The sequence below is a fragment of the Panicum hallii genome, chromosome 2 (genome assembly GCF_002211085.1).
Source record: "Panicum hallii strain FIL2 chromosome 2, PHallii_v3.1, whole genome shotgun sequence".
In the NCBI taxonomy this organism is placed as follows: Eukaryota; Viridiplantae; Streptophyta; class Magnoliopsida; order Poales; family Poaceae; genus Panicum; species Panicum hallii.
The window spans coordinates 41,887,220-41,909,186 of NC_038043.1; the positions used below are offsets into that span (position 1 = coordinate 41,887,220).

General features: G+C 48.9%; 1 protein-coding gene across 1 annotated transcript; it reads right to left on the reverse strand.

The window, feature by feature from the left end:
* Positions 1 to 19,112: 19,112 nt before the first annotated feature.
* On the reverse strand, positions 19,113 to 21,571 carry LOC112879373 (U-box domain-containing protein 39-like). Its single transcript, XM_025943610.1, has one exon. The coding sequence runs from the start codon at positions 21,330 to 21,332 to the stop codon at positions 19,620 to 19,622; it is 1,713 nt and encodes a 570-aa protein (XP_025799395.1). The 5' UTR covers positions 21,333 to 21,571; the 3' UTR covers positions 19,113 to 19,619.
* Between the last annotated feature and the right edge of the window lie 396 nt (positions 21,572 to 21,967).

Genomic DNA, 21,967 nt, shown 5'->3' on the forward strand with positions numbered 1-21,967 from the left:
CAACTCCACTGCTGTATCCGAGGAGGAGGGCGGAACCTTCGTCTCCACCTTCTATATCTGCGTCACCAATAATCATAGCTTTCAACAGTTACATTGCCAACTCTAGGAAGCCGGAGATACCCTCATCCGCCTCCAGCCACGTGTCGACACCAAGCTGATCATCTCGGTGAAATTCGACTTTCTCATTTAATCGGCGGTTAGCGTCGACGGAGTCGATTTTCCGTGTCACGGCTGGCTTGCTTCGTCAGCTGCTCGTTTCGATCTCGTCGATTTGCGTGAACTACATCTACGATGTTCCGCTGCTCCTCGCCGGCCTCCGAGCGTATCCGCATGTGGGTCAAGCCGGAGCCCGAGACATAATGAAACTCTACGTCCAGTCACAGTCCCAAGCAGAATACTCCAGAAGACAGACCATTCCATGGTTCCGTACACCTGTAATTCCTGGCGCCGTGACGGGGGGAGACTGAGAACAGTACAACATCAGCCAGGACAGATTCCATCAGTTATGCGACAAGAAAACAAACTTTTGGAGTTTGGTTATGCGTACACGGGAAGACTACCATGAAGACTCCAAGATGCTAGCTAATTGTACACGAAGGCATACGCGGGTTGCATATTCTTCATGATCTGCACATGCACCGCTTCATCAACGAATCCACGAGCTCCTCCGACAATCTCGACTCAACTCCAGCCCACGCCGCAGCGACAATCTTGGCTACATGGTTCTACTCTAGCTCATAATGCGACACCGCTACGCTATCTCCACCGACCTCGACTACTTATCTCCACTAGAAACTAATCGAATCAGACTTCACACCATCGACTAGTCGGAATCAAGTCCGATTAGAAACTAATCGAATCAGACTTTACACCATCGACTAGTTGGAATCAACTCCGATTAGTCGGCTTTATCAACAAACCATCACAGCTGTATCAACAACCACCACGGCTTCATCAATAATTATCCACGAATCAAGCTAAATCATACTTTAATACCTTTTTAAATATTCTTTATATCTCTAGATATTAACCATGTGTCTCCACGATCATGCCATAATTGCGTTCCCGACTATTTATGTAGCTTCAGGCTTATAGTTGGGACTACACCTAACGCGAGTATAACATGCGCTCCAAGAATGTTCTTTTTTTTCTGCAGCGCCGCAGCGCCGACTGCTCTAATTTTCTCTTAACGGTCGCTAAAATACCTGGGTATCACACACTTTAATCCGTGAGACCTTGACTCTTCTATATACCTATGTTTCTACATGTGCATGCGGTCATGCTCATTGCGCTACAGGCTACAGCTATCAGGGATAAGGTGTTTAAACGTAATAGACTATCTACCCGTGAAATTATATGACATAGTAAGAGCAAGACGCAAAAAATTTTACATGTATTTTACAATGCTGGTATTCGCTCCCGACTCGATTTCACGTATATCATCAGGTACAACATATTTTTATGTTTACCTTGCAGGAGATCAGACCTGGACCGTACTGTTGGGTGACGTATGCTCCCGAGAGCTGCCTTACTTAGCCATCACTTCATCGGCACAAACCACTCGACATGCTTTCGGCAACTCGTCTAGCTCTCATGCTCGAGGGATGGGCGTGACAAGTCACTTGGCGTGCCTTCGGCGACTCGTCTACCTCCCATGCTCGGGGGATAGGCACAACAAGGCACTCGGCGTGCTTTTGGCGGCTCGTCTGGCTCTATTGCTTGGGGCTGGGCGCAGGAAACAACTCGGTGTGCAGAAATCGAAGAGTTTTCATAGGATATGATTTGATTTGAGTGGTAATTTGGGATTCTTTGAATAAGTTATTTGTTTAACCATTTTCTCAGGGATGTTATTCCTAAAAAAGGGGTTTCCAAATTGAATCAATTCGTCCACTTTAACCATCAATTCAAACTCAAGATTTATTTCACAAGGTATGCCACGATTCTTTGGATTCTTTTTTCAAACCTTGGAATTTGGATTCAAAGCGCGAAGCCTGCAGGACACGTGTCATCAATGGATTATTTTCGAATTCATTTGGAAGATAAAGACCGGAAGATTCAAGACTAATTTGACCCTCTGTCTAATTCTTCGAGTCAACTTAAGGCTCGGAGCCTACTCCATGGAGTGCGAAATTCATCGCACCCCATGTAAAAGAAGACTACTTGGGATATGAGCACCTCACAGTCTCGAAGCAGTCAAGAAAGTACTCGGAAGACATCCTCAAGACCGAGTTTCAAAAGAACTCGAAGAGCCCTTCAGAAGTACTCGGAAGCCTGCAGAACTCGACTACGAAAAGCTTGGGGGCTTGTCAGACCCGGGGTCATGGAACTGCGCATATGGTGTGTATATTCTAAGTAAGGGATGGGCCATATTCCATATCTTATACCTATTTTAAGCTACTCATACACGAGTAAAACTAGTTGGAATAGAAGGAAACTACCCGAGTAGTACTCGGAATAGGACTTCTGAGCTTGTATCTGGCTAGAATCTCTGTAACAATATCCCTCCACACTATATAAGTGCGGGAAGGACCCCTCCAAAGCACAACCATCTAAGACAATACAAACCACCACACAGGACCTACGGTATTACGTTCCTTGCGGTCCGAACCTGTCTAAACCTTTATATTCCTTGCACCTTCGTTCCAGATCTCGATAACACCCGACCTATAAAACCTACCACCTCGGGGGTATCTTTTGGTAAAACACCGACATTGGAATATATTAGGATGTATATTTTTAACAAACAATAATAGAATGCACATATGAAAATATTTAGCATAAGTATTAAAACTATTTGCCTAAGCACAACTTTAGTCATTAGCATCTAAAGATGAACATTCTAAAAATTAAAATTTTACTGGAAGTTTTGTAGACATGAACATGTAGAATTGTGCATCCAATTAAAATATCATTCTCTCTCCTCTAAAGAAATTCTAAAAAAATATGTGAACAGCATGCAGATAGGTCGCAGCAGCGCAGCGCAGCGCAGTCAGAGGAGCTCCTACGCTGTACTCTACTTAGCTTGCACAGATACCGATGAATCACCAGTGTACTTGGAGTAGATCCTTCCAGGTCCAACGGTGGCCGTGATGGGAGCCGGGGAACATGAGTTCCGTAGTTGATTTAGCAAAACGGAACGAAAAAAAGAATGGCCGAGCATGCGTGCGTGAAACCCGTGTGGCGCGCTGGAAGTGTCGATGCTATTCCGTTTGCAGCCACGGCAGGGCCCGCGGCCTCCCCCGCCGTTCGTTCCCACCGCAGGCTCTCTCGTAGAGTAGTCTCGTGCACGAACGGCGGCTTCTAGCCTGAACCCAAGCGCGCGCCTGTCGGACGCCGCGCGAGTCCCTTTCTCGATGCATCGGCGCCCCGGTGGCGCCGGCGCCGACGCCGACGGACCACCTGCCGCCGATCTCGCTCGCTTTGGCGTCCGGAGCCGCACGCGCGATGACTACCGGCCGTTTCGGGGGCAAATAAGCCGCCCGGCAGCGTCAAGTCCTCGTCCCGAACCAACGGTTGCTAGCTGCGAGAGGCAAGTCGCCCGCGCAACTTTCGGAGCCGAACGCAGCGGAGCCTCTGCCTCTCTCCCGAGCCGAGAAAAAAGTAGTCCTACACGACGGCCGTCTTGGTCTCCTGGAGCAGGTGGCACGCATCTGAAAACAGGAGGTTAGGCACTGCCCGGGCAACTCCGGGAGCAGGCGGTGCAAAGGGCAAGCGCCCCTAGCGTGACGCACCCGCTGACCAGCACGGCCCCGCGCGCTCGTGCACGGCAAAGTGCTTTCAGCTTGGGGACTGGGGCAGGCCGGGGAGCGCGACGCGCGCCCCGACGTCTCGCAAGCGCCGCGCGCATCATCGACCGTCCGCCACGACACGCCCGGGTGATCTCGTCCTCCCGTCCGCGCCTGGTCAAACGCTTGTACGAGTACTAACTTTTTCTCTCGTCGCCTGCCGTGTGTGAGAGAGAGGCATACGTGGACACGTGGTCACTCCGGTGGCTGGCTGACGGTAGTTAGGGCCTGTTTGTTTGGGTTTATAGATTATACTATCCAGCTTATTTGATAGGTTATATAATCTAGCTTATTTTTTCTGGATTAAATAAGCTGAGTCTTGCTGTTTGTTTGCCTAGCTTATTTGGGCCCAGCTTATTTGTCCTAGACGTGTAAAGACAACAATGCCCTTAGGTACTAGACTTATTCATTTGCTTACTATTTTCACAACATTAGCAGTTTTAAATCACCACCACGCGTGGGGAGGGGAGGAGGAGCGAGCCAGAGAGAGGGGCGCGTGGGGAGCCAGCCAGGGAGAGGGGCGCGTGGGGAGGGGAGGAGGGAGTGGGCAGGTGGGATCCAATGGCAATTGCGGGTAATTTGCTCCTCTTTGCCATGGGTAGTGGGTCTTTTGGTAGAAATAAGTTGAAATAAGCTCCACTTGACTAGCTTATGAGATTATGGTGTTTTTGACTCTAGATTATATAATCTGAACAAATAATCTGCCTGTTTGTTTCCTTTACAGATTATTTAAGTTGGTTTGTATAATCTACAGCTTATTTAAGCTTAAACAAACAGCCCTTATAAATGAGCAACCACCGACCTTTTTGAGAAGAGTTTTACTGCTCGACATGACGTGCGCCCTGGCACTGCCAAGAAAGTTGCAGGTTGCGTGACTGGCCACGTGGTCCATGTCCGGAGGAAGGGTCCAGAGTGACCGAAACTTCAGTCGCAGAGGTCAGCATCTCTTACTTGCAGAGTGTCCATCGGCGGCCCCCTGTCTTTCTTAACTCCATTGCTCCATTAACCAAGTCAAACTCCTCCATCTTCACGCCCTCACCATCCATCTTCAGCGGTCAGCCGTCAGCACGACGTATAGCTCTAGCCGTAAACTAAACAAGTAGACAACCTGGCACAAGACGAACAAAAAGGTTCGGTGCTACATATCACCTGACGAGATTACAAAATGTTTAGCTCTCCCAAAAAAATGCTTCTTTATCGGGAGTCCCTATGTATCTTCCGTGCGGCGGGAATAGTTGGCTTCACGTAACCTGCCACGGTCTACCAGAGCATCTCCAAGAGTGTCAAAAAATACTCATAATAAAAACTTTTGGATAAAAAATTAAAAATCAACGCTCCAGCGTCCCGTTCCTTTACCCAATATTTTAGCTCGCCCAAAACAAACGCTCTCCTGAGCCAGATACCCACCGACATTGCTTACTCCCAATCATGAAATTCACCGCCGATATCCTCTATTTCTCGCTTCCCGCATGCCTCCCCGTGTGTTTCCCTCCTAGTCGCGCCATTTTTCCCTCCGTCCCTCCGTCCAAATCGCAGGATCTCGGGAATCGATGGTGCAGGCTCCCGTCCGTCTGGCACCGGAGCCACTCCGTCGACAGCGGCGGCTCCCCCTCCGCCCAACAATGCTCTATTGGATTGCCTCCCGTGAACTTCCGTTGATTCGCTTCGATTTGCATCCAGGTACTGAACTTCAGATCCTTCAGGTCAAGGCATGAGGCAGCGATGATGCGGCCAGAGGAAAAAGCGGCGAGAAGATGCTGTGTTTGTTAAGGTAGCGTTTGCTTGACGAGCGAAATATAATGGAACGTTTATCTCTATATTAGAGAAATGGAATGATTTCATCTTTACGTTTGGTTGGAAGGATGTAATAGCTCAATTTTTTGTTGGTTCGCGGGATGAGCATCAACTGACTTCTTGTTCCGTTAGCCCACATTTTGTGGGGGCCACCTGTCATACACTAAGCCTTCCTCCTCCCCTCCCTTCTTGAGCACACCTGCTGCCGCCCTTCTGCTTACTGCATCTTCTGCTTGCTGGCCGTTAGTCTTTATATTTGCTATTCCCCGCCCTTCCGCTCCCCACTCCTTTCTAATACACCGGAGCACTCAAAGCCTGATACTCTGACCCCTCCAGGAGATCTACTGGTATGTTCTTTGCATCATCTTCCTTTTCCTTTGCTCTTCTTTTTTTAAATGTCTTTCTTGTTCATTGTTTTGTCAGTGCAGATCAGTGCATAGTTTGATTGCATCTGTTAGTGCATTTCTTGTTCATCATCTAAGATTTTGTGACATCTGTATTGTGTACATTTTCTTAATATTGTAAATTGTTATTATTCTGATAGTTCATCTTGATTTCTATTGTGTATAGTTTGTCTTGATTAAAAGTAGTTCTGCTTAAATTAACTCACAATGTATTTAACCATAGTTCACAGTACGTTTCTCACTGTCATTTTTTTATATGTGAACTTTCATCTTATCTTCCCTTTTTATTTTTTGCAATTAATTTATATTGTAATACTTTTTGGGACATTTTAAAATTAGTTCATCCTTTTAGTAGTGCAATATTTGTAGCTTATTGGAGGCAACTGATTACGTTTCTTGGGAGATTGGATCTAATAATAGTTTGTCAAATAATTCTTAGGTTTTTTATGCTCCTTCATTCCGTCCTAATGTCTTTCTTTCATATTGTCCCTTTCAATCTCTTCTATGTTTGTTCATCATTATTTGTACTGTGTATAGTTTTGCTATAGTAAGATTAGTAGTTCAGCATGCTTTTGTAATGTGCACACTTCGGCTACATTAACTGACAATGCATTTAATCACATGGCATAGTACATTTCTCAGTGTCATTTGTGAATTTATGTACTGTAATCTTTTTTTTTACTCTGCATATGCTTGGATTCAACAATTGTAATCTAATGGAATTTAAATAAATCTGTTAATTTGCAGTCTACCTATACTGATTGTAGTTTAATGCATATGATTTGTAGTTTTACATTGAAAATATGATAAAATTACAATGATCATTCCAGTGGCATTTCAGTGATTTCAAATTGTAATTAGGAATTTAGTATGCATTTAGTTTAAGCTTGTTCACTTTTTTCTAATAGACAATGGATTAACCTACAATTGACATAGTAATTATTACTGTCATTTCAGTATCTTTCAATTGGCAATTGATTGTAGATAAATTTGTTCATTTGCAGTCTGCATATGCAGGGATTCAACCTTTGTAATCTTATGGACTATAGATAAATCTGTTCATTTGCAGTCTACATATGCAGGGACTCTACATTTGTAATCTTATGGACTATAGATAAATCTGTTCATTTACAGTCTGCATTTGTAGGGATTCGATATCTGTAATCTTATGGACTATAGATCAATATATATGTTCATTTGCTTTTTGTGAATATGATTTTTGCTTCTGATTTTTAGATATAAAACTCATGTTTGTCTATTTTTCAGTGTGTTTTTAGGTCTTTGGAATTATAATTCTTCTGCATTTTGTGAATCAAACTTTTGCTTCTGCATAAACCATGGTAAGTATATAAAGCTTTATACAATTTTTGTTTACAAATAAATTTTATTTCTAATCTTTTATTAATTCCCGTGCCTATAATTAATTTTGTTAATTTTTGTTGTAGAGCCATTGTCTGAATGAAACTGCTTTGTTAGGGAGTTGATCAGCATGCCATATCACAACTACTTATATTTAGGAATTAACCAAGGGCCTCAGGATCGTCTTGTGTTTGCCTAGTCTGCTTTAGATATTAATCCTAACCGATTCATGTCTACTGTTCGTGCTTTGGAGGCAGTTGTTGGTTGTCTGCATCATATTTCAGTTGATGCAGCAAACAAATGTGCATACATCCTCTACCCTGATGCTCAGGGTGCACAGTACCTTCGTGCTCACTATGTTAAGGTCGGTAAAGAGAAGATTTTCTTCGATCTTGTTAAAAATGTGGAGTTGTTACCATTTGGTGAAGATCATGATCAGCACATTCGGATTGCTAGGATGCTTTGATTTGTTACATTTTCTAAAGGCTGGGGGACGTATTTTTCTAGGTATGAGCTCCTTTATGTTATCCTTGTAGTTATAATTTATGAATCTGAACTCTTGAATGTTAAAGTTGGATTCAAGTGTTATATGTAATCAAATCTTGTTAGCAGTTTTAATTTTATCAAACTATGCTAATTTGATCTGCTTAGCAAATGTATCTCTTCAATTTTTTAATATTTTTGTTTTTCACAAGCAGTATGATTTAAACATATTTTGCTACTTTCTTATTTCTGTTATCTTTATCTGTATTTATTTTTTTCTTTTTTTTAAAATTCGTGTGTTCCATCCAGTTGCAGCACTCGATTCTCTGAGCTTGTCATAATCGAGTGTTTTTGACAAGCAAAATACTCGAGTGCGAAATTGTCCTAGAATACTCGAGTTCCATGTAGACGGATTTTTTTTGTTCTCGTCGCCTGCCGTGTGAGAGGAGGCATACACAGCTGCCTGACGGTACGCGAACCACTAACCTTTTTCAGAAAAGTTTTACTGCTCGACATGCGCCCTGGCATTGCCAAGAAAGTTGCAGGTTGCATGACTGGCCACGTGGTCCATGTCCGGAGGGAGGGTCCAGAGTGACCGAAACTTCAGCCGCAGAGGTCAGCATCTCCATTGCTCCACTCTTTCTTTACTCCATTGCTCCATTAACCAAGTCAAACTTCACCGGTCTCAGCATCCATCTTCACCGGTCAGCATGACGTGTGGCAGTAGCCGTAAACTAAACAACCTAGCACAAGACGAACAAAAAGGTTCAGTGCTGGATCACCTGACTCTTCATCACCTGACGAGATTACAAAACGTTTAGCTCTCCTGAAAACGCTTCTTCACCACCAACTCTCGCGGCCCTATTGCAGAGGCTTACTTCCAAACACGCTCACGGAACGGTTACCCAATCGAGATTAAGCCCCATGTACCCAAGTGACAGTTTGCTTGGATTCCAAACAAAGCATCGGGACGAACGGGTCCGTCCACCCTAGCCGGACTCTTCTGACCAAACCGAGCTCGGTGGATGCAACTAGTTCGGTCAGCTCGCCCTGGCCCGGGGCCCGGCCTGCCCACTCTCTGAACCACCCCCCGGCGCATGGAGATGGAGGCAACGCATCTGGCGTTGACATTGCATTGCCCCTGCCCAAAGTCATTAACAACGCCATCGCTTTTTCCCTTCATTTTTTTTTCTGTGTCTGTGTGGAAAGAATTTGTTTGTTGCATTTCATGGTTAGCAGGTTAGGTTAGGTGTGACTGACTGCGACCCATACGAGAACCTAAGCTTCAGGTGTTAGATTACAATCAGTCGATGCTTTTCCTTTTTTCTGATGCAGAGTGCAGACTTTGTTTTCTTTATTAGAAATGGGTGATGGCAATGCCAGTTTCGCTGCTAATGTCAGAAGGAGATTCCCAAGCAAAACGGGTAGTGGCAGTTGATACATTCACAGGAGGTTGGGCACTGCCCGGGCAACTCCGGGAGCAGGCGGTGCAAAGGGCAAGCGCCCCTGGCGTGACGCACCCGCTGACCAGCACGGCCCCGCGCGCTCGTGCACGGCAAAGTGCTTTCAGCTTGGGGACTGGGGCAGGCCGGGGAGCGCGACGCGCGCCCCGGCGTCTCGCTAGCGCCGCGCGCATCATCGGCCGTCCGCCACGACACGCCCGGGTGGTCTCGTCCTCCCGTCCGCGCCTGCTCAAACGCTGGCCCGCCGCCCAGTGCCCAGGCAAATCCCATCCCGAAGTTGTTGATATGCCCACCCTCTCACGATCCATGTTTAGGGTTGGCAGAGTCGCCTCCGATCTGCTGATCCGCCGGTTGTCGCTGCCTCCTGCTCTTGCGCGACGAGATGCTACACCTACAGTCATGACGTCTAAATCAGCACATGCTGATCGTCTTTCTCGGTCTGTTCATCCTCCTTTCGTTTCTGGCTTCAGAAGCAATGACTTTTTATTATGGGTTCCGACAAAATCTCTCTCTCTCTCTCTGGGAAATTTCTTTTGCCAGTTTACTCCAAATAAACGAAGCCCGCCTACCTAGGAAAAAAAATCGATGCTATTGTTTTAGAATTGCTATTATGTTGTAATCAGGATCGGAAATACTGAAATCAATTCCAGGTTTCGTTACCATTTTACTCCGGACAGGTTATGTACTGTATTGACTGTTTTATTCTTTCTTCCGTGCTAGGCTTGTTTACAAATCCTGGATACCCTGCCGACTCATCTCCATCGCTCATGCCACTACAAGATGCCTAGACACACAAAATGTGACAGCAGAGGTGGACAAGGAGTTAATAGATTGCAAACCCACAATGGATAGAGTATATTTCGCGCCTGTTATAAGAAATAGCAGCCACCGTAATGGACGAGACACTTCTATACTTGCCTGAAATTATTATATGTTAAGTTAGTTCTTTTTGCGATGCAAGCCCAATACTATCACTCGCACAGAAGAAATGAGATTGAATTGCTACTTCCTTTTGTGCCTGTTTAGTACCACTCAATCTCCTTAAATAAAAAAACTTGGGATAGAGTATTGGTTACCTGGGATAGAGAAGGGAAGTATTATACTAATTATGCCTTTGGTTTCTGTTTTTTTATTGAGTTATTCTGTAATATATAAGCATAAGCTCGATTGCTGTAATATATAAGAACTGGGTGTGCTCTTGTATAAACAAGATCTTGCAGCAGTTCACAAGGATTTGGAATACCTTTTAGACACTGTAAATTGGTTGTGTCCTTACACTAATACCAAAATTTGATGCTACAAATTGACTGTCCATGTCCAATCCCTCAAAGCCCTTACCTTGAGGGTTAAGAGCAACCATGCAGCAGCGCATGGTTCTGCACATCTTGAACCTAACAACTCACATCTAGTTTAAAAACTGTAGACATCAATGGTGTGGAATAACCTTGTGATGCACATTTCAGATATGATGTTTACAGCAACACGAGCATGATATTTTAACACCTATGCACAGAAGAAAATGTACCTCTCATGTGATAAAATTGAATCTCCTCTTCCCAATTTATATCTTCTTTCTAGCATTGGTACCTTGTTCCCAAGAATCACCAACATTGTTGGCATCATCTGATCTTTTCTTTTCTTCTGTTTTTCCATAAGCTTATCTGCCATTACAAATTATTCAGAATCTCAGTTATATATTGTTATATCATGTGCTCGTATTCAAGGTCAAGAGAATAAAATAATCATTTTTATCAAGCTTGCTTACATTATTTTCGTTCCTATCCTTTGGGGGTGATTGGATGCCTGGTTCCAATCCCAGCTAGGCCCGACGGATGCAAACTCTTCCAGACTGGATGCCTGCACTAGCTATTGTCCTGGCTGGCAGGGTGCAAAAAGGGGCGCTCGAGTCTGGCTCTTGGGATGCAAAAGTCATCGTTCTTTCCGCAGGGCTAGGCTCCTGTGGTGCACAGTGGATGCAAAAGTCATCGTTGTTTCCGCAGGGCTAGGCTCCGAAACTGATGTGCGTGTGCTGGCAATCCAAGCATCCAAATACCGGTTCGGTCTGGCCTGGATATGTGCGTGCTGCCATCCAAACAAAACTCCCTTACATGAACTCGGCCAAGCCAGTGGGGGACTGGTTACCAGAAACAAGCCGGGCTCGGTAGAGAAGGAAACCAATCAGGCCCTTGTGTGTTCCTTCTCATTTGCAATCTGCAAAACCTTAATTGCAAGCCCTAACAGGCTAATCCTACAATTTGATTTGAAAAGAAGAGCATCAATAAAGGTACAATTGAAATGCTAACTTGTTTGCTTGGGAAAAAACTATTTTAATAAAAATTCTGGGCATACCAGGGGGCATCTGCAGTGGACTGGAGGGGACAGCACTGCAGATGGAGAAGCAGAGAAAATGAGAAAGGAGAGCAGTATAGGAGGGTTTGGCCGTGGCCATCAATTCCAGTGAGGAGTCAAGGAGGTGCGCCACCACTGCGGCTGCTTGGATGGCAGCGAGTGGCTGTTTCTTCCCGCCTCTCAGGCTTTCGTAGTTTTTCCCGAGTGAGTGGCTTCTCAATCTGTTCTTCTGCTTCTTGAAGGAGAAAGGTTGCCTTGACATGGATTCATGCAATGCGTGTATGCTTCTTTCTTGGCCTGCTGTCCACGATGCTCATGCATGGATAGCCAATTGGCCACAAGAGTGGTTGCTGAGCTGCATATTGGACTGGTCCTGTTGTTGGCAAGTATAGTGATGCACATGTTTGTGCCTACGCGATGCACAAGAGGTGAAAATGAGTTGTTGTGAACTGAAAATCTGTTTTGACCCTGGTGCCAGTGCACTCGGGTCGCCCTACATAGTTTTGCCAGAGCCTTGCACAAATACAAATCCCTATTCAGATACAAGTTGCTTTTTATTTCCTACTCCATTTGATACAGTATCTGGTTGCTTTCTCTTTTTAATTGGTGCTGTCCCAACCTTTGTTTGCTGCAGTTTAGCATATGGAAATATGTTTCCACTGTTAACAGTGAAGCTTGACTTAGGCCTTGCCGTTTCATAGCTGGTTGTATAGGTTCTACCTAATAAACTAGGAGGCTGCTGGCAAACAAGAAATACGGGAAATTTGTTGAATTGGCAATCAATAACTGAGCTCACCTCTACCATCAAAGTTTCTCTGAGTTCTTGTGCCTGTGCCAATAATAATACCTCTAGGGACAAAGAGCTTGAATTGAATGAATATAAGGCTACATGCTAGGACAGTCTATGGGAAAACTATTAAGAAGTGAAACTTGTATGCCTGTCAAATGGTGGGATTGGATATTCTCACCATCTGCGGTCATCATCATCACAACTATATATTCTCTTCCTCTTAGACTCGTCCACGTTCAGTAGTTCACATCCATTTCCATTGTGGGCTGACACATTGCAGAAGCCACTATAAAGCTCAACTCCGTGTTATACGTGCTTCATAACCCCTCCAGTTTTATTACATGCTTTCACCTATATTTATAGAAAAATGATTTTTTATGTACTTATGTAATGTTCGGATCTTCTTCATCATTTGCACACCCTTCTCCATCACAACTGTTCTCTTCTTTCCTCTTGGATCCATCCACACCATGTTTTGACAGCATAGTGCCCCACCCATGTATACTGGGTGTTTTCTCATGGATTTCTTGGTCTGTTATTAACTATTGCATCTCTCTGAGATCATATTGGACATAATAAAGTTATTTCAGAACGAATGCAGCAGCAAAACTGACATTTTAAGTGCAAAAAATATAGCCTACAAATCGCTACCACCTTTATTATATCCATAACTATTAATGAAACAGCAGCAAAGCCATCAGCCATTTGAAAACTGACGAATGGCTAAAACTGAATATAACATGGTGGTGAATTATCACTTTGTATTTTTTTTTTATGTGTGCTGCTGATCTCCTTCCCATTCTACTGGCCTGCTGTCCTAGTGTGCCGTTGCCCCTGTCACCCACTTTTGATGGATCCACATGGGTTTTGAGAGTATGTTTGTTGAACTATGTTTTCTTTGGACATCATTGTTTCTGTGCACCATGTATGTTTGTAGAACTTGAATGATTTTGTTTCCTAAAACTTAAGCATTTATGCTATTATTTATTTGAAACTATTGGCACATGATATGGCTAGAAAGTGTAGTATCTAGCTTTCGATATTTCTTATTTTGCTATGCATAGCTATTAAATAATAACAACCATTTTTGCAGGGTTCTCTTATTGAAATGACTGGCCCTAAGAGAGGCATTAAAATGAGCTCCATTGTTTTACTAGAGTTTGACATGAGGATTAAGAATGGAATGCATAAGCAGGAGGATTAGCAGCTTATTGACGGAGCAATATCATGCTATGATCACAGAAGTGGCTGGCAGCCGATCAGACATCGCATTTGTGGCAATTATGGCGCCGTTAACATATCAGAAGTAATGAGTGGTTTCAGTTTATCTCCAAGTTCTTTTGTCGATGTTATGGATGAATATGAAGAAATCCAGCTTTTCCATGGCACAATTGTTCAGACCGGGGCTCTCAGAAGGTTTGTGGTTGCTGTCTCGTGGCATACTATGATCCTTTTGAAGTTCAAAGTAGGTAGCGAGGGATGCATCGACAGTCGCAGATAAAGTTGCAGGCTAAGAAACATGGATGTGCCAGTCGACAGATTGAACTTAACGTTGCTGCTATTTCGGTGAAGGTGACTTGGTCCACTATTTGACTTCCTAGTGTCTTTCATCAATAAGACAAGTGTTGTTTATTACTTAGGGTGTGTTTGGTTTAACTGTGAGCTGTGAAAAAGCTGATATGAATTTTCTGCTGTATAAAAGCTGCTGTGAGCTGATAGCTGTGAAAAAGCTGAAAATCGTTTGGTTCACCCTGCTTTGAGAAAACTGATGTAATACCTTTGAAACCCTGATATACTATATTTATACTCAAAATAATCGCAGTACATAGATTGTTCGGTTTACATGACTTGTCAGTGACTAATTTAAAGTTCAAATAAAATAACTAAAACATGAGACATACCTCTATGCTACTTATTGACTAACCAAACCATCAGGTATCATCTCACGGATTCTGTTCATGGTAACCTCGTTATGTCCCTCTATCTCATCATCTTGTTGTGTTGCTAGTGCTGCCGTTGCATGTGCCGCTCGAGGCATGTACTCCTCATTTGCATCACATCTATCAAACTCTTTATCGCTCAAATGGCTATCGCGGGGGAGAGGGCCGCGCCTGGGGCGGGGCCGCGCCGGGGGTAGGGAACGCGCCGGGGGCGGGGCCGGGTGGGGGAGAGGGCAGCGCCTGGGGCGGGGCCGCGCCGGGGGCGGGGAACGCGCCGGGGGGGGGAGCCGAGGGGGCCGCGCCGGGGGGCCGCGCGAGGGTGAGGGCGGAGCCTGGGGTGGGGCCGCGCCGTGGGGAGGGCGGCGCCGGGGGCGGGGCAGCGCGGGGGGGGGGGGGGGAGGGCAGCACCGGGGCAGTGGCGGCGTCGGGGTGGAGAAGGGGAAAAGATTGAAGGGATAAGGAAAAAGAAACGAATCGGTACGTGTGTAACGAGTGGCAGTGGGTAATTTTACCGACTTTCGATCGCCCCCAACGCAGCAGAAGCAGTTGGCCGCCTGCTTCGCGATTTCCACCTGGGGAAGCAGGTTGCGGTGGGAAAAACTATGACACAAACACGTTGTTTGGTTTGGCTTCTACTTTTTCATAGCAGAAGCAGGGTGCAAAAGCAGAACCAAACATAGCCTTGATTACATACTGCTTTTGCGCTGGAATTGGGTACTCCTTAGCATTAAACCTATTTCAGTGGGTAGTAGGATTGCCTCTACATGTGTTTTTAAAGCTAAGTTTATATGCATCACAGCATCCGGTTATTTATTTGGTTATGTCAGTTCAACTTTAATATACCTTTTTCACGCCACGCGAGGTTCGATCTGATTAGCCATAAACGGGCGTGTGGTTCTAGACATGCAAGCGGGTTGCTTTTAGATTAACCCTTGTTCGGCGCACTCGACCCAAAATGAATTGGCGAGTGTATTGGTTACCCAAACAATTCATTCGATTATCCAAAAAAAATATTGGGCAATCTAATATAGTTAACGAACAACACTTATTCACAGTAAGCTTATTCACTTAGATGTAGCAACGTGTTGATATAGCCATGCTATGTTGTACAAAATAGGTATTTTTTCAAAAAGAAAATTTATATTCCGACCTCTGCATGAGTTTATAGAGGTTGGGATATAAATTTCTTTTTATAGATTAGATAATGGGTAGTTGGGTTGACTCGTGCAAATTTGCATCCGTCTTACCTTTGTCTTAGCCCGAATACCAGGGGTTGTAAGAAAATGTTTATCTTTCTCCCACCTTTGCTTTCCAATACTGATAGGTAGGATCTACCATATCTCTTCCTCTCTTCTACTTCCTCCTTCCGCCGTTGTTAGAGCAACTCCAGCAGACCATAAATAAGATATAAATTTAGAGGCCTTCCAAAGGTTGAGTCAACTGCTAGCTCATAGCAACTAAGAGATAGTTTAAGAGATCACTTCTTTAACGGTATAACTCTTAGTGCACAACTCAAGATAAGTTTCGCTTATTTTCAATAAAATTTTAAGCCGTGGACATGAGGTTAAGCTAGTGTTAAACCTAAATAAAAATCAAAATTTAGTGGGTTGTCTTTGTAAGGGTACTACTTTTATAGATTAGATAATGGGTAGTTGGGTTGACTGGTGCTAATTTGAATCGATCTTACTTTTTCCGTCTTAGCCTGACTACCATGGGGGGTTCGTAACGAAAATGCTATCATTTTTCCAACGAAAATGCTATCATTTTCCAATCCCTGCTTTCCAATAAGAGATCATTTTCCAATACTGACATGTAGGACCCACCATATCTCTTCCTCTCTTCTACTTCCTCCTTCCGCCGTTGTTAGAGCAACTCCTGCAGGTCCTAAATAATAGGTAAATTTAGAGGCTAAGGCCTCCTCCAAAAATTGTATAGCAACTAAAAGATAGCATAAGAGATCATTTTTTAATGATCTAACTCTTGGCACACAACTCAAATATAGATAGATGTATGTATCATCCATCGCCATCGCGGGAAGCCGGGAACGGAACGAAAATGAATGACCAAGCATACGTGAAAGCCATGTCCGGCGCTGGAACTGTCGAAGCTATTCCGTTTGCAGCCACGGCAAGGCCCGGCGGCCTCCCCCGCCGTTCGCTCCCACCGCAGCCTCTCTAGTAGAGTAGTCTCGTGCACGGACGGCGGCTTCGAGCCTGAACCCAACGCGCGCCCGTCGCGACGCCGCGAGGCCGAAGGACCACCTGCTGCCGCCCATGTCGCCCAGACCGAACTCGCTCACTTTGGAGTTTGGAGCCGCATGCGCGATAATTACCGGCCGTTTCGGGGGGCAAGTGGCGGTGAGGCAGCGACGGCCAAGCCGACCGGCAGTGTCCCGTCGTCGTCCCAAACCAACGGTTGCTTTGCTGCGAGAGGCAAGTCGCCCGCGCAACTTTTGAAGCCGAACAGGAGGTGGTGGTACCCTCCTTGCCCGGGTTACTCCGGGAGCAGGCGGGGCAAAGGGCAAGCGCCCCTGGCGTGACGCACCCACTGACCAGCACGGCCCCGCGCGCGCGCGAGCTCGTGCACGGCAAAGTGCTTTCAGCTTGGGGGCTGGGGCGGGGAGCGCGACGCGCGGCCCGACGTCCTCGCTAGCGCCGCGCGCATCATCGACCGTGCACCACGACATGCCCGGGTTGTCTCGACGCTCAAGGAGTCAAGGGTACGACGGGTCCCGTCTCTCTGCCGCCGTGGTCAAACGCTTGCACGAGTACAAACTTTTTTTCGCGTCGCCTGCCGTGTGAGAGGCATACGTGTTCACTCCTGTCATCCGGTGGCTGGCTAACGGTACTTGTGACAGAACCGGAACCACCAACGTTTTTGAGAAGAGTTTTACTGCTCGACGTGACGTGCGCTCTGTCACTGCCAAGAAAGTTGCAGGTTGCATGACTGGCCACGTGGTCCATATCCGGAGGGAGGGTCCAAAGTGACCGAAACTTCAGTAGCAGAGGTCAGCATCTCCATCGTTTACTTGCAGAGGTCCATCGGCCCCCACTCTTTCTTTACAAATCTCTCCACTAACCAAGTCAAACTCCTCCATCCTCTCTCGCCCTCAGCATCCATCTTCACGGGTCAGCATGACGTGTGGCAGTAGCCGTAACCTAGCTCTCCTAAAAAACGCTCCTTTGCCACCAACTCTCAGGGCCCTATTGCAGAGTCCTACTTGCAAACAGGCTCACGGCACGGTTACCCAATCGAGATTAAGCCCCAAGTACCCCAAGTGACAGTTTGCTTGGATTCCAAACAAAGCATCGCGACGAACGGGTCCGTCCACCCCAGCCGGACTCTCCTGTGTCCTGACCTCGGCCGGCCGACCGAGCTCAGTGGATGCAGCTAGTTCGGTCGCCTGTCTGTCGATAAGCTCGCCCCGGCCCGGGGCCCTGCATGCCTACTCTGACCCCCACCTCGCATGGAGGCAAGGCATCTGGCGTTGACAATGCATGGCCCCTGCCCAAAGTCATTAACAACGCCATCGCTTTTTCCCTTCCTTTTTTTTCTGTGTCTGTGTGCAAAGAATTTGTTTGTTGCATTTCATGGTTAGCAGGTTGGGTTAGGTGTGACTGACTGCGACCCATACGAAAACCTAAGCTTCAGGTGTTAGATTGCAATCAACCGATGCTTTTCTTTTTCTGTTGCAGAGTGCAGAGTTTGTTTTCTTTAGTAGAAATGGGTGGGTGATGGCAATGCCAGGTTCACTGCTAATTTCAAGAATTTTTTAAGCTGATTTTTTTAAAGACCCGGAACGTTTCTTTTTAGAGCTGACATGGGTTGTGGTAGTTGATACGAAACAGTATGTCAAAATTAGAGTAGCCAACAGCTGATTAAGAAGATGGTCGAGATCAAGAGAAGTGATGCGCAACATCAATAAATAAAAGCAGAATGGGGCCATCTCCATACCCTCTGTAATGAAGGCCTAGTCAAGGCAACATCTAGGAATCACGCAAGCGATGCGATGGAGAGAGACAATGCAAAAAGGTCGAGCTGGAATGCTGCATTGCACTGCAGGTGCAGGGAGGATCGGAGGAGGACCTACAAAAGGTAGGACGCTGTGGCTGACACAAAAAAGGCAGTAGACAAGCGTGGCCCCTATGGCTGTATGTCCATCTCAGGATTAGGAAAAGGGGTGAATTCCATTGCTTGTCAGGGATCTGGATCCGTCGACGAGCAGCCGAGATCAACGACATCGCCAGCGACGATCAGGGCAGCGGGCGCCTGCAAAGAATCCCATGCCCTTTTTTGGATCAAAGGAATTACTACTACTGAAGGATAGGAACCCATTGCGATCTTGCAGCAGGCCATTTCAATGGCGAAGAACGAGAGTCTATCTCGGAGTCTATTTTCTATTCTATCTTTTAGCTATGTATAGAACCGTATGATGTGTTGATACGATCATACGATCATGTAATCATCTATAATTAGAACTTGCAATATCTGCATATAAATAGAAATCAGACCACCCAATCTGGATTAAGACGTTCACTGTATTTTACACTACTAAGTTTGTAGGATTGCTAGAGATGCAGCAGGAATTGCAAGGGGCTGATCGAGTCATTCACGGACGCGACCTGTCCTTCGCCATGATCCGGACGCAGAGCGTATGATTTGCCATTAACATCGGTGCAGGTTGTCCAGCGGCATGTTCATCAACATGAGTCAGTGCCCTAGGGCCGGGAAACCAGCATCAAAGATTAGATCAGGGCATAAAGATGGTTTGATTTACAGACGGAGACACATGCGTGCGTGCGTCCCTCACGCTCTAAACAAGTAAACAATGGCCCGTCAAGGACACGAGCTGCCAGCAAGTAGCAGCACCAGCAGGTGTGCGAGTACGGATAGAACAAAGGCATGCTCTGACTTGCAAGCAACATCCACCCCGCGCGCCTTGTCCGGCACACGACCCGGTGGCTCCCTTCCCTTTACACATGCCCTTCCGGTTCCGCACCACAGATCACCAGTTCACCACCAACACACAGCAGCGGGGCTTCACTCTCAGTCACACACAGATCACAAGGGCAGTTGCCACCGTTCCAAAAACCATGGACGTTTTCATCATCTCTGAACTTCTGATCTCTCACAACAAGGCACAGCACGGATGTTCTAACGCTGTGATGCGAACCTAAAGCGAAGCAATTTACATACAAAACATTCATCGGCATGGACACGGGGATCGGTCCGCTCGCCGGCAGACGCTGTCGTCAGAACTCGGCGGTGTTGCCGCAGGACAAGACTCCGAGCTCCCGCTGCCGGCGCCGGAACGACATGAGCCCATCCGAGACGATGCTCCCGCCGCAGTCCTCGCCGTCGCCGCACTCCAGGCTGCTGCCCGTCAGGTCGTTGTACTCGCCGTCCTCGTCCAGGTCCCCCCGCATGGCGCGGAGCGTCTTGCGCGCCATCTCGCGGCGGACGCCGGCGCCCTCGTCGGCCACCACGCGCCGGAGCGCCCGGTCGGCCCCCGCGGCGCGCGCCAGGCCGCGGAACCGGAGGCTGCCGCGGCTCATGGCGTACATCGCCGACACGCACCACTCCTCCAGGTCCGCGGTGCCGCCGCGGGTGCCGGCGTCGTCGAGGATGCCCGCGACGGACGCCACGGCGCCCGCGTCCATGAGCGCGGCGCGGCCCTCAGCGCAGGCGGCCACGTTGCAGACCACCATGAGGGCCAGCCGGCGGATGGGGCCCGGCTCGGCGGCGCCGGAGGCCACGGCGAGCAGCGCCTTGGGCGCGCCCGGGAAGCGCGCCACCTTGGACTGGTTCACTGCGGCGAGGGAGAGGTGGTAGAGCGCCATCCCGGCGTCGCGGCGCGCGCGGGGCGGGTGGGCCGGGGAGGTGAGGAGGTCCAGGAGCGGGGGCACCGCGCCCAGCACGCCGATGGCGGCGCGGTTGTCCTCGTTGAGCGCCAGCCCGAACAGCGCCCCCGCCGCGTGCTCCCGCGCCTCGGGCGCCGAGGCCCCCGACCGGAGCACCTCCACGAGCGCCGGCACGGCGCCCGCGCGCACGATGCGGACCTTGTTCGCCGGCTCCAGGGAGAGGTTGACGAGCGCGGCCGCCGCGTCCACCCGCGCGGCCGCGTGGCGCGGGAGCAGCAGCACCCGCCGCAGCGCGCCGAGGAGGCGCGGCGTGCACAGAGCGCGCCGCCGCTCCGCGCTCTCCCGCGTGGCCTCGCGGAGCGCACCCATCGCCGCCGCGACGATCCCGTCCTCGTCCGCGTCCAGCACCTTGCCCACCACGTCGTCCTCCAGCGGGTCAACCGGCGGCGCCGGCTCCACCTCCACCTCCCTGACTATCCGCGGCTGCGTCGCCGCGTCCTTGGCGGGCCTCGCGCTCCCGCCGTCGTCGTCCTCCGCCGGGACGATCTCCGAGGACGACCCGTACGAGGACGTGGACGCCGGGGACGAGTACGACGAGTTGGACGAGCTCGCCGCCATCACCGTGGCGCGCCTGGCCGTGGTCCTCACGGACTTGGCCGCGGCCGCCGGAGGCATCGCGCGCAGCATGGCCTCCCGCGCCGCCTCGGCCGACGGCGGCGCCGGCGGCGCCCGGCCGGCGCGCGCGCACCAGGTCCCGATGGCCGCCCTGAGCGCCGCGTTAGAAATCATCGTCCCGGCGCCCCCGGGGTCCACCCCGGGGGGAAGGAAGGCGAGCTCCGCGCAGGCCTGGAGGCACGCCCGCTCGTAGGTCTTCCCCGACGGCAGTATGACCGGGTCCGCCATCAGCGCGCCGGAGATCGGGCACAGGAACTCCTCCGGCACCGCCTCCGCCGCCCACGCCTCCGACCGCGCCGGCGAGGCGGGCGCGGGCGCCGGCGCCGCGGACGACCTGGAGGACGGCGACGGCGAGCACGGCGCGCTGGTTCCACCGCTGGCGGCGCGGTGGAACGGCAGCTTCCAGCGCCGCGGGCGCGCCGCACCCATGGGCCGGCGTCCGACAGCTACAAGCTAGCTTAGCAGCGGCGGGGGAAGGAGGAGGGTGCTTTCTTGGCCATGGGCTTTTGTTTTTTGTTTTGTGCTCGCTCCTTTTGGGGTTCGGGTGCTTTGTTCCTCGGCTGGAGCTCGGGGAGTGTGGAGCGCGCTTGGTTTTATGCGCCGGGAGGGAGACGGCGGGCAGGAGCCTTAGCCTGGAAGGGATTGGTGGCTGGCGCCCCGGGAGTGCGCGGTTTGGGCTCGTTGCGCTTGTTTTCTTCGGCGGCTCGGTTTCGCCTGGGTGCGGTGTCGAATGCTCGGAATGGTCGTGGTCGCGTCGCTTTGGCTGGACGGCCGTCTAGCCGGGGTAGGGCTAGGAAGGCACGGCGGCCGTGTCCGGCGCCCGGCGGGTGCGCGCGCGCGTCCGCTGCTACAATCCCTGGCCGTAGGCCGTTGGCTCGGCTGGACGCGCGGGCGACAGGACCGACCGAGTTCACTTGCAATTGCAGCCACGGCCGGCCCATTGGTGGAGCAGCAACCGCTGTGGCAATGCATCTCGTCGTCGGCCACCGGTGTTGCGCGGCCATTAGTGATAAGGTAACGATGCTCCAACAAATGAAGTGATGAACCAAAGCTTAAGCTTCCCG